The sequence below is a fragment of the Somniosus microcephalus genome, chromosome 2 (assembly GCF_052327205.1).
Source record: "Somniosus microcephalus isolate GS21.2 chromosome 2, FLI_Smic_1.0, whole genome shotgun sequence".
Taxonomy (NCBI): domain Eukaryota; kingdom Metazoa; phylum Chordata; class Chondrichthyes; order Squaliformes; family Somniosidae; genus Somniosus; species Somniosus microcephalus.
Genome location: NC_140988.1, coordinates 383,717,157 through 383,730,368, shown reverse-complemented (window position 1 = coordinate 383,730,368; position 13,212 = coordinate 383,717,157). Strand labels below are relative to the sequence as shown.

General features: G+C 48.3%; 1 protein-coding gene across 1 annotated transcript in view; it reads left to right on the top strand.

Moving 5' to 3' along the window:
• Positions 1–13,212, top strand: part of LOC147123818 (apolipoprotein L6-like) — a 90,629-nt gene that overhangs the window by 37,089 nt on the left and 40,328 nt on the right. Inside the window, exon 4 of the mRNA XM_085967275.1 lies at positions 10,200–10,265. Within this exon, the coding sequence (XP_085823401.1) occupies positions 10,200–10,265 (66 nt within the window). The remainder of the gene's footprint in view (positions 1–10,199; positions 10,266–13,212) is intronic.

Below are 13,212 nucleotides of genomic sequence, written 5' to 3'. Positions count from 1 at the left end.
CCAGGATTTTGGCCCAGCGACAGTGAAGGAACGGCGATACAGGTCCAAGTCAGGATGGTGTGTGGCTTGGAGGGGAACTTGTAGGTGGTGACGTTCCCATGCGTCTGCTGCCCTTGTCCTTCTAAGTGAAGCCTTTCTTAACCAGAGAGCATTGTTAAGATCAGCAGTGCCGGGGGGGCAAGAGAGTTGGCACAGCGCCAGTCTCACCTTCCTCCAGGTGGCATGAGTGATCATTCTGGGTGACTTGGTGGCACCCACACATTGTTGGTGGGAGATGGGGGGAGATTCGGACACTGTTTAAAACACTGATGAGGTTTATCTCACCCACACATTGTTGGTGACCGATGGGGGGAGATTCGGACACTGTTTAAAACACTGATGGGGTTTATCTCACCCACACATTGTTGGTGACCGATGGGAGGAGATTCGGACACTGTTTAAAACACTGATGGGGTTTATCTCACCCACACATTGTTGGTGGGAGATGGGAGGAGATTCGGACACTGTTTAAAACACTGATGGGGTTTATCTCACCCACACATTGTTGGTGGGAGATGGGAGGAGATTCGGACACTGTTTAAAACACTGATGGGGTTTATCTCACCCACACATTGTTGGTGGGAGATGGGGGGAGATTCGGACACTGTTTAAAACACTGATGGGGTTTATCTCACCCACACATTGTTGGTGACCGATGGGGGGAGATTCGGACACTGTTTAAAACACTGATGGGGTTTATCTCACCCACACATTGTTGGTGACCGATGGGAGGAGATTCGGACACTGTTTAAAACACTGATGGGGTTTATCTCACCCACACATGTTGGTGGGAGATGGGGGGAGATTCGGACACTGTTTAAAACACTGATGGGGTTTATCTCACCCACACATTGTTGGTGGGAGATGGGGGGAGATTCGGACACTGTTTAAAACACTGATGGGGTTTATCTCACCCACACATTGTTGGTGGGAGATGGGGGGAGATTCGGACACTGTTTAAAACACTGATGGGGTTTATCTCACCCACACATTGTTGGTGACCGATGGGAGGAGATTCGGACACTGTTTAAAACACTGATGGGGTTTATCTCACCCACACATTGTTGGTGACCGATGGGGGGAGATTCGGACACTGTTTAAAACACTGATGGGGTTTATCTCACCCACACATTGTTGGTGGGAGATGGGGGGAGATTCGGACACTGTTTAAAACACTGATGGGGTTTATCTCACCCACACATTGTTGGTGGGAGATGGGAGGAGATTCGGACACTGTTTAAAACACTGATGGGGTTTATCTCACCCACACATTGTTGGTGACCGATGGGGGGAGATTCGGACACTGTTTAAAACACTGATGGGGTTTATCTCACCCACACATTGTTGGTGGGAGATGGGGGGAGATTCGGACACTGTTTAAAACACTGATGGGGTTTATCGCACCCACACATTGTTGGTGGGAGATGGGGGGAGATTCGGACACTGTTTAAAACACTGATGGGGTTTATCTCACCCACACATTGTTGGTGGGAGATGGGGGGAGATTCGGACACTGTTTAAAACACTGATGGGGTTTATCGCACCCACACATTGTTGGTGACCGATGGGGGGAGATTCGGACACTGTTTAAAACACTGATGGGGTTTATCGCACCCACACATTGTTGGTGACCGATGGGGGGAGATTCGGACACTGTTTAAAACACTGATGGGGTTTATCTCACCCACACATTGTTGGTGACCGATGGGAGGAGATTCGGACACTGTTTAAAACACTGATGGGGTTTATCTCACCCACACATTGTTGGTGGGAGATGGGGGGAGATTCGGACACTGTTTAAAACACTGATGGGGTTTATCGCACCCACACATTGTTGGTGACCGATGGGGGGAGATTCGGACACTGTTTAAAACACTGATGGGGTTTATCTCACCCACACATTGTTGGTGACCGATGGGGGGAGATTCGGACACTGTTTAAAACACTGATGGGGTTTATCTCACCCACACATTGTTAGTGGGAGATGGGGGGAGATTCGGACACTGTTTAAAACACTGATGGGGTTTATCTCACCCACACATTGTTGGTGACCGATGGGGGGAGATTCGGACACTGTTTAAAACACTGATGGGGTTTATCTCACCCACACATTGTTGGTGGGAGATGGGGGGAGATTCGGACACTGTTTGAAACACTGATGGGGTTTATCTCACCCACACATTGTTGGTGACCGATGGGGGGAGATTCGGACACTGTTTAAAACACTGATGGGGTTTATCTCACCCACACATTGTTGGTGGGAGATGGGGGGAGATTCGGACACTGTTTAAAACACTGATGGGGTTTATCTCACCCACACATTGTTGGTGGGAGATGGGGGGAGATTCGGACACTGTTTAAAACACTGATGGGGTTTATCTCACCCACACATTGTTGGTGACCGATGGGAGGAGATTCGGACACTGTTTAAAACACTGATGGGGTTTATCTCACCCAGACATTGTTGGTGGGAGATGGGGGGAGATTCGGACACTGTTTAAAACACTGATGGGGTTTATCTCACCCACACATTGTTGGTGGGAGATGGGAGGAGATTCGGACACTGTTTAAAACACTGATGGGGTTTATCTCACCCACACATTGTTGGTGACCGATGGGAGGAGATTCGGACACTGTTTAAAACACTGATGGGGTTTATCTCACCCAGACATTGTTGGTGGGAGATGGGGGGAGATTCGGACACTGTTTAAAACACTGATGGGGTTTATCTCACCCACACATTGTTGGTGGGAGATGGGAGGAGATTCGGACACTGTTTAAAACACTGATGGGGTTTATCTCACCCACACATTGTTGGTGACCGATGGGGGGAGATTCGGACACTGTTTAAAACACTGATGGGGTTTATCTCACCCAGACATTGTTGGTGGGAGATGGGGGGAGATTCGGACACTGTTTAAAACACTGATGGGGTTTATCTCACCCACACATTGTTGGTGGGAGATGGGAGGAGATTCGGACACTGTTTAAAACACTGATGGGGTTTATCTCACCCACACATTGTTGGTGGGAGATGGGGGGAGATTCGGACACTGTTTAAAACACTGATGGGGTTTATCTCACCCACACATTGTTGGTGGGAGATGGGGGGAGATTCGGACACTGTTTAAAACACTGATGGGGTTTATCTCACCCACACATTGTTGGTGGGAGATGGGGGGAGATTCGGACACTGTTTAAAACACTGATGGGGTTTATCTCACCCACACATTGTTGGTGACTGATGGGGGGAGATTCGGACACTGTTTAAAACACTGATGGGGTTTATCTCACCCACACATTGTTGGTGGGAGATGGGGGGAGATTCGGACACTGTTTAAAACACTGATGGGGTTTATCTCACCCACACATTGTTGGTGACCGATGGGGGGAGATTCGGACACTGTTTAAAACACTGATGGGGTTTATCTCACCCACACATTGTTGGTGACCGATGGGGGGAGATTCGGACACTGTTTAAAACACTGATGGGGTTTATCTCACCCACACATTGTTGGTGACCGATGGGAGGAGATTCGGACACTGTTTAAAACACTGATGGGGTTTATCTCACCCAGACATTGTTGGTGGGAGATGGGAGGAGATTCGGACACTGTTTAAAACACTGATGGGGTTTATCTCACCCACACATTGTTGGTGGGAGATGGGGGGAGATTCGGACACTGTTTAAAACACTGATGGGGTTTATCTCACCCACACATTGTTGGTGACCGATGGGGGGAGATTCGGACACTGTTTAAAACACTGATGGGGTTTATCTCACCCACACATTGTTGGTGGGAGATGGGAGGAGATTCGGACACTGTTTAAAACACTGATGGGGTTTATCTCACCCACACATTGTTGGTGGGAGATGGGGGGAGATTCGGACACTGTTTAAAACACTGATGGGGTTTATCTCACCCACACATTGTTGGTGGGAGATGGGAGGAGATTCGGACACTGTTTAAAACACTGATGGGGTTTATCTCACCCACACATTGTTGGTGGGAGATGGGAGGAGATTCGGACACTGTTTAAAACACTGATGGGGTTTATCTCACCCACACATTGTTGGTGGGAGATGGGAGGAGATTCGGACACTGTTTAAAACACTGATGGGGTTTATCTCACCCACACATTGTTGGTGTCCGATGGGAGGAGATTCGGACACTGTTTAAAACACTGATGGGGTTTATCTCACCCACACATTGTTGGTGGGAGATGGGGGGAGATTCGGACACTGTTTAAAACACTGATGGGGTTTATCTCACCCACACATTGTTGGTGACCGATGGGGGGAGATTCGGACACTGTTTAAAACACTGATGGGGTTTATCTCACCCACACATTGTTGGTGACCGATGGGGGGAGATTCGGACACTGTTTAAAACACTGATGGGGTTTATCTCACCCACACATTGTTGGTGACCGATGGGAGGAGATTCGGACACTGTTTAAAACACTGATGGGGTTTACCTCACCCACACATTGTTGGTGGGAGATGGGGGGAGATTCGGACACTGTTTAAAACACTGATGGGGTTTATCTCACCCACACATTGTTGGTGACTGATGGGGGGAGATTCGGACACTGTTTAAAACACTGATGGGGTTTATCTCACCCACACATTGTTGGTGACCGATGGGAGGAGATTCGGACACTGTTTAAAACACTGATGGGGTTTATCTCACCCACACATTGTTGGTGGGAGATGGGAGGAGATTCGGACACTGTTTAAAACACTGATGGGGTTTATCTCACCCACACATTGTTGGTGGGAGATGGGGGGAGATTCGGACACTGTTTAAAACACTGATGGGGTTTATCTCACCCACACATTGTTGGTGGGAGATGGGGGGAGATTCGGACACTGTTTAAAACACTGATGGGGTTTATCTCACCCACACATTGTTGGTGGGAGATGGGGGGAGATTCGGACACTGTTTAAAACACTGATGGGGTTTATCGCACCCACACATTGTTGGTGACCGATGGGGGGAGATTCGGACACTGTTTAAAACACTGATGGGGTTTATCTCACCCACACATTGTTGGTGACCGATGGGGGGAGATTCGGACACTGTTTAAAACACTGATGGGGTTTATCTCACCCACACATTGTTGGTGACCAATGGGAGGAGATTCGGACACTGTTTAAAACACTGATGGGGTTTATCTCACCCAGACATTGTTGGTGACCAATGGGAGGAGATTCGGACACTGTTTAAAACACTGATGGGGTTTATCTCACCCAGACATTGTTGGTGGGATATGGGGGGAGATTCGGACACTGTTTAAAACACTGATGGGGTTTATCTCACCCACACATTGTTGGTGACCGATGGGGGGAGATTCGGACACTGTTTAAAACACTGATGGGGTTTATCTCACCCACACATTGTTGGTGACCGATGGGGGGAGATTCGGACACTGTTTAAAACACTGATGGGGTTTATCTCACCCACACATTGTTGGTGGGAGATGGGGGGAGATTCGGACACTGTTTAAAACACTGATGGGGTTTATCTCACCCACACATTGTTGGTGACCGATGGGGGGAGATTCGGACACTGTTTAAAACACTGATGGGGTTTATCTCACCCACACATTGTTGGTGACCAATGGGAGGAGATTCGGACACTGTTTAAAACACTGATGGGGTTTATCTCACCCAGACATTGTTGGTGGGATATGGGGGGAGATTCGGACACTGTTTAAAACACTGATGGGGTTTATCTCACCCACACATTGTTGGTGGGAGATGGGGGGAGATTCGGACACTGTTTAAAACACTGATGGGGTTTATCTCACCCACACATTGTTGGTGACCGATGGGGGGAGATTCGGACACTGTTTAAAACACTGATGGGGTTTATCTCACCCACACATTGTTGGTGGGAGATGGGAGGAGATTCGGACACTGTTTAAAACACTGATGGGGTTTATCTCACCCACACATTGTTGGTGGGAGATGGGGGGAGATTCGGACACTGTTTAAAACACTGATGGGGTTTATCTCACCCACACATTGTTGGTGGGAGATGGGGGGAGATTCGGACACTGTTTGAAACACTGATGGGGTTTATCTCACCCACACATTGTTGGTGGGAGATGGGGGGAGATTCGGACACTGTTTAAAACACTGATGGGGTTTATCTCTCCCACACATTGTTGGTGACCGATGGGGGGAGATTCGGACACTGTTTAAAACACTGATGGGGTTTATCTCACCCACACATTGTTGGTGGGAGATGGGGGGAGATTCGGACACTGTTTAAAACACTGATGGGGTTTATCTCACCCACACATTGTTGGTGGGAGATGGGGGGAGATTCGGACACTGTTTAAAACACTGATGGGGTTTATCTCACCCACACATTGTTGGTGGGAGATGGGGGGAGATTCGGACACTGTTTAAAACACTGATGGGGTTTATCGCACCCACACATTGTTGGTGACCGATGGGGGGAGATTCGGACACTGTTTAAAACACTGATGGGGTTTATCTCACCCACACATTGTTGGTGACCGATGGGGGGAGATTCGGACACTGTTTAAAACACTGATGGGGTTTATCTCACCCACACATTGTTGGTGACCAATGGGAGGAGATTCGGACACTGTTTAAAACACAGATGGGGTTTATCTCACCCACACATTGTTGGTGACCAATGGGAGGAGATTCGGACACTGTTTAAAACACTGATGGGGTTTATCGCACCCACACATTGTTGGTGACCGATGGGGGGAGATTCGGACACTGTTTAAAACACTGTTGGGGTTTATCTCACCCACACATTGTTGGTGGGAGATGGGGTGAGATTCGGACACTGTTTAAAACACTGATGGGGTTTATCTCACCCAGACATTGTTGGTGACCAATGGGAGGAGATTCGGACACTGTTTAAAACACTGATGGGGTTTATCTCACCCAGACATTGTTGGTGGGAGATGGGGGGAGATTCGGACACTGTTTAAAACACTGATGGGGTTTATCTCACCCACACATTGTTGGTGACCGATGGGGGGAGATTCGGACACTGTTTAAAACACTGATGGGGTTTATCTCACCCACACATTGTTGGTGGGAGATGGGAGGAGATTCGGACACTGTTTAAAACACTGATGGGGTTTATCTCACCCACACATTGTTGGTGGGAGATGGGGGGAGATTCGGACACTGTTTAAAACACTGATGGGGTTTATCTCACCCACACATTGTTGGTGGGAGATGGGGGGAGATTCGGACACTGTTTGAAACACTGATGGGGTTTATCTCACCCACACATTGTTGGTGGGAGATGGGGGGAGATTCGGACACTGTTTAAAACACTGATGGGGTTTATCTCACCCACACATTGTTGGTGACCGATGGGAGGAGATTCGGACACTGTTTAAAACACTGATGGGGTTTATCTCACCCACACATTGTTGGTGGGAGATGGGGGGAGATTCGGACACTGTTTAAAACACTGATGGGGTTTATCTCACCCACACATTGTTGGTGGGAGATGGGGGGAGATTCGGACACTGTTTAAAACACTGATGGGGTTTATCTCACCCACACATTGTTGGTGGGAGATGGGGGGAGATTCGGACACTGTTTAAAACACTGATGGGGTTTATCGCACCCACACATTGTTGGTGACCGATGGGGGGAGATTCGGACACTGTTTAAAACACTGATGGGGTTTATCTCACCCACACATTGTTGGTGGGAGATGGGGGGAGATTCGGACACTGTTTAAAACACTGATGGGGTTTATCTCACCCACGCATTGTTGGTGACCGATGGGGGGAGATTCGGACACTGTTTAAAACACTGATGGGGTTTATCTCACCCACACATTGTTGGTGGCCGATGGGGGGAGATTCGGACACTGTTTAAAACACTGATGGGGTTTATCTCACCCACACATTGTTGGTGACCGATGGGGGGAGATTCGGACACTGTTTAAAACACTGATGGGGTTTATCTCACCCACACATTGTTGGTGACCAATGGGAGGAGATTCGGACACTATTTAAAACACTGATGGGGTTTATCTCACCCACACATTGTTGGTGACCAATGGGAGGAGATTCGGACACTGTTTAAAACACTGATGGGGTTTATCTCACCCACACATTGTTGGTGGGAGATGGGAGGAGATTCGGACACTGTTTAAAACACTGATGGGGTTTATCTCACCCACACATTGTTGGTGACCGATGGGGGGAGATTCGGACACTGTTTAAAACACTGATGGGGTTTATCTCACCCACACATTGTTGGTGACCGATGGGAGGAGATTCGGACACTGTTTGAAACACTGATGGGGTTTATCTCACCCACACATTGTTGGTGGGAGATGGGAGGAGATTCGGACACTGTTTGAAACACTGATGGGGTTTATCTCACCCACACATTGTTGGTGGGAGATGGGGGGAGATTCGGACACTGTTTAAAACACTGATGGGGTTTATCTCACCCACACATTGTTGGTGGGAGATGGGGGGAGATTCGGACACTGTTTAAAACACTGATGGGGTTTATCTCACCCACACATTGTTGGTGGGAGATGGGGGGAGATTCGGACACTGTTTAAAACACTGATGGGGTTTATCTCACCCACACATTGTTGGTGACCGATGGAGGGAGATTCGGACACTGTTTAAAACACTGATGGGGTTTATCTCACCCACACATTGTTGGTGGGAGATGGGGGGAGATTCGGACACTGTTTAAAACACTGATGGGGTTTATCTCACCCACACATTGTTGGTGGGAGATGGGGGGAGATTCGGACACTGTTTAAAACACTGATGGGGTTTATCTCACCCACACATTGTTGGTGGGAGATGGGAGGAGATTCGGACACTGTTTAAAACACTGATGGGGTTTATCTCTCCCACACATTGTTGGTGACCGATGGGGGGAGATTCGGACACTGTTTAAAACACTGATGGGGTTTATCTCACCCACACATTGTTGGTGGGAGATGGGGGGAGATTCGGACACTGTTTAAAACACTGATGGGGTTTATCTCACCCACACATTGTTGGTGGGAGATGGGAGGAGATTCGGACACTGTTTAAAACACTGATGGGGTTTATCTCACCCACACATTGTTGGTGGGAGATGGGAGGAGATTCGGACACTGTTTAAAACACTGATGGGGTTTATCTCACCCACACATTGTTGGTGGGAGATGGGGGGAGATTCGGACACTGTTTAAAACACTGATGGGGTTTATCTCACCCACACATTGTTGGTGACCGATGGGGGGAGATTCGGACACTGTTTAAAACACTGATGGGGTTTATCTCACCCACACATTGTTGGTGGGAGATGGGGGGAGATTCGGACACTGTTTGAAACACTGATGGGGTTTATCTCACCCACACATTGTTGGTGACCGATGGGGGGAGATTCGGACACTGTTTAAAACACTGATGGGGTTTATCTCACCCACACATTGTTGGTGGGAGATGGGGGGAGATTCGGACACTGTTTAAAACACTGATGGGGTTTATCTCACCCACACATTGTTGGTGGGAGATGGGGGGAGATTCGGACACTGTTTAAAACACTGATGGGGTTTATCTCACCCACACATTGTTGGTGGGAGATGGGGGGAGATTCGGACACTGTTTAAAACACTGATGGGGTTTATCTCACCCACACATTGTTGGTGACCGATGGGGGGAGATTCGGACACTGTTTAAAACACTGATGGGGTTTATCTCACCCACACATTGTTGGTGGGAGATGGGGGGAGATTCGGACACTGTTTGAAACACTGATGGGGTTTATCTCACCCACACATTGTTGGTGACCGATGGGGGGAGATTCGGACACTGTTTAAAACACTGATGGGGTTTATCTCACCCACACATTGTTGGTGGGAGATGGGGGGAGATTCGGACACTGTTTGAAACACTGATGGGGTTTATCTCACCCACACATTGTTGGTGGGAGATGGGGGGAGATTCGGACACTGTTTAAAACACTGATGGGGTTTATCTCACCCACACATTGTTGGTGGGAGATGGGAGGAGATTCGGACACTGTTTAAAACACTGATGGGGTTTATCTCACCCACACATTGTTGGTGGGAGATGGGGGGAGATTCGGACACTGTTTAAAACACTGATGGGGTTTATCTCACCCACAGATTGGCAGAGCCCTGCTTGGCCCCGCCTCACGAGTGAGTTTGCCCCGCTGGAGGAACACACGGGAGGTAGGTGGACAATGGGCTTCTCTATAATCCCAACCAAGTGGACAGTTGAAACAAAGTAAATACAACGCTGAACTGTAGATTAAGAACAGTGGAATATAAGTGAGCAAATAGTGTAAAAGCACCAAATTACAAAGAGATATTAATAGATGAAGTGAATGGGAAAAACTGTGGATTTCAATATAGGCTTTATATATTTATTTCAGATTTCAATATAGGCTTTGGACTAAAAAAGTATAGATCAGAGTACTTTCTAAATGGTTAAAAGCTAGAAACAGTGGAGGTCCAAAGAGACTTGGGGGGTCCAGGTACATAGATCATTAAAATTTCATGAACAGGTACAGAAGCTAATCAAAAAAGCTAATGGAATGCTGGCCTATACATCTAGAGGACCAGAGTACAAGAGGTAGAACATAGGAACAGGAGGAGGCCATTTAGCTCCTCCAGCCTGTTCCACCATTCAATGGCTGATCTGCGACCTAACTCCATAAACCCGCCTTTGCCCCATGTCCCTTAATACCTTTGGTTAACAAAAATCTATCAATCTCAGATTTAGAATTAACAATTGATCTAGCGTCAATTACCATTTGTGGAAGAGAGTTCCAAACTTCGACCACCCTTTGTGTGCAGAAGAGTTTCCTGAAAGGCCTGGCTCTGATTTTTAGGCTATGTACCTTAGTCCTAGATTCCTCAACCAGCGGAAATAGTTTCTCTTTAACTACTCTATCAGTTCCCCTTAATATCCTGAAAACTTCCATCAGATCACCCCTTAACCTTCTAAATTCCAGGCAATACAACCATTGCTTATCTACCGCCATACCTTTGAATCTATTTTTCCAATCTACCTCAGCCAACTTGCATCTCATACCTATGTAATTGGCTTTAATTAAGTTTAAGTTTAAGACTCTAGTTTCAGACTTAGGCAAGTCACTCTCAAAATTAACGTGAAATTCTATCATATTATGATCACTCTGCCCCAGAGGATCCTTTACTATGAGATTGCTAATTAACCCTGTCTCATTACACAATACAAGATCTATAATAGCCTGTTCCCTGGTTGGTTCCAGACACATTGTTCTAGGAAACTGTCCCGAATGCATTCCATGAACTCGTCCTCCAGACTACCTTTGCCAATTTGATTTGTCCAGTCTATATGAAGATTTAAGTCCCCCACGTTTATTGCATTACCTTTGTTGCAAGCTCCTACTATTTCTTGATTAATATTCTGTCCAACGGTGTTGCTACTGTTAGAAGGCCTATATACTATCCCTACCAGTGTTTTCTGCCCCTTGTTATTCCTTATCTCCACCCAGACTGATTCTACTTCCTGATCTTCCGAGCCGAGATCCTTTCTCGCTACTGTCCTTATGTCGTCCTTTATTATCAGGGCTACTCCCCCTCCTTTTCCATTCTGCCTGTCTTTTCGAAATGTCAAGTACCCTGGAACATTTAGTTCCCAACCTTGGCCACCTTGCAACCACGTCTCTGTAATGACTATTAGATCAAACCCATTTATCTCTATTTGTGCCATTAGTTCATCTATCTTGTTACGAATGCTTCGTGCATTCAGATAAAGAGCCGTAATTTACATTCTTTTACCATTATTCCCTGGTTTGACCTTATTCTCTGCTGCACTGCTACCATTAAACTCTATGGCCTAGAAATTCACTATGGCCCCGCCAGCTGGCTAGCGCCCAAAAGTTAGCGCTGAGCGCGGAGCCAGTTGCGACCGTCAGATATTCAGTTTCTGCGCCCCAAGTCGGAACCGGGCGCTATTCCAGGGTGTGCCCGCCCCGCTTGGGGCGCTGAAACTGAATTTCAGCGCTCTAGGTGCCGCTGCGACACCCGATGCGGTGCGGCAGGCTGCGGTACTGCAGGCCTCCTCCTTCTCTTAAGGTGGAGGTGCCTGCAACGGGGAGATCGCCGCTGGATTGTGCCGGCAAATGAGCCCGGCACCACGGAGAAGTGCCGGGCTCGCGGAAAGCAGCCGGCAATGCCGCGGGGGGGGGTGGTGGAGGAGGCCGGGGAAGGAGGTGCGGGCATGCGGCCGCCGAAAAAGCGGCCGGCCGCACCTCCACCTTTATGCGCCCCACTAAGGCTGCAGTAAGGCCCTGGTCTCCGGATGTTAGTAGCGGCCGCCACGGAGGAGGCGGCGGCAACTGAATATGGGCGTCGGGCCGGCATCGGGGCGGAAACGGGGCACTGCGCACACCGATGATGTCATCGGTGCCGGCGCAGCGCTACCGGCTACCGCCGCCATTACCGCCGAGCTCAATATCAGTGCAAACTCCTCTATTGGCGCAGAAGCCCTCTTTGGGCGGTAACTGGCCGCAAAGCTGGCAGCGCCTTACTGAATTTCTAGGCCACTCTGTTTATTTTTACCCAAATAGCTACATTGCTCTATTGCCTTGACCTTTCTCTTTAGATTTCTAAATTTCCCCTCACCTGACCCCTCCCCCCTTTTTTAGTTTAAAGCCCTGTCTACAGCCCTAGTTATTCGATTCGCCAGGACGCTGGTCCCAGCCCGGTTTAAGTGGAGCCCGTCCCGACGGAACAGCTCCCTCTTTCCCCAGTACTGGTGCCAGTGCCACATAGAGTCATAGAGTCATAGAGTAATACAGCACGGATAGAGGCCCTTCGGCCCATCGTGTCCATGCCGGCCATCAAGCCCTGTCTAATCTAATCCCATATTCCAGCATTTGGCCCGTAGCCTTGTATGCTATGGCATTTCAAATGCTCATCCAAATGCTTCTTAAATGTTGTGAGGGTTTCTGCCTCCACAACCCTTTCAGGCAGTGAGTTCCAGACTCCAACCACCCTCTGGGTGAAAAAGTTCTTTCTCAAATCCCCTCTAAACCTCCCGCCCTTTACCTTGAATCTATGCCCCCTAGTTATTGACCCCTCTACTAAGGGGAAAAGCTCCTCAGCATCCATCCTATCTATGCCCCTC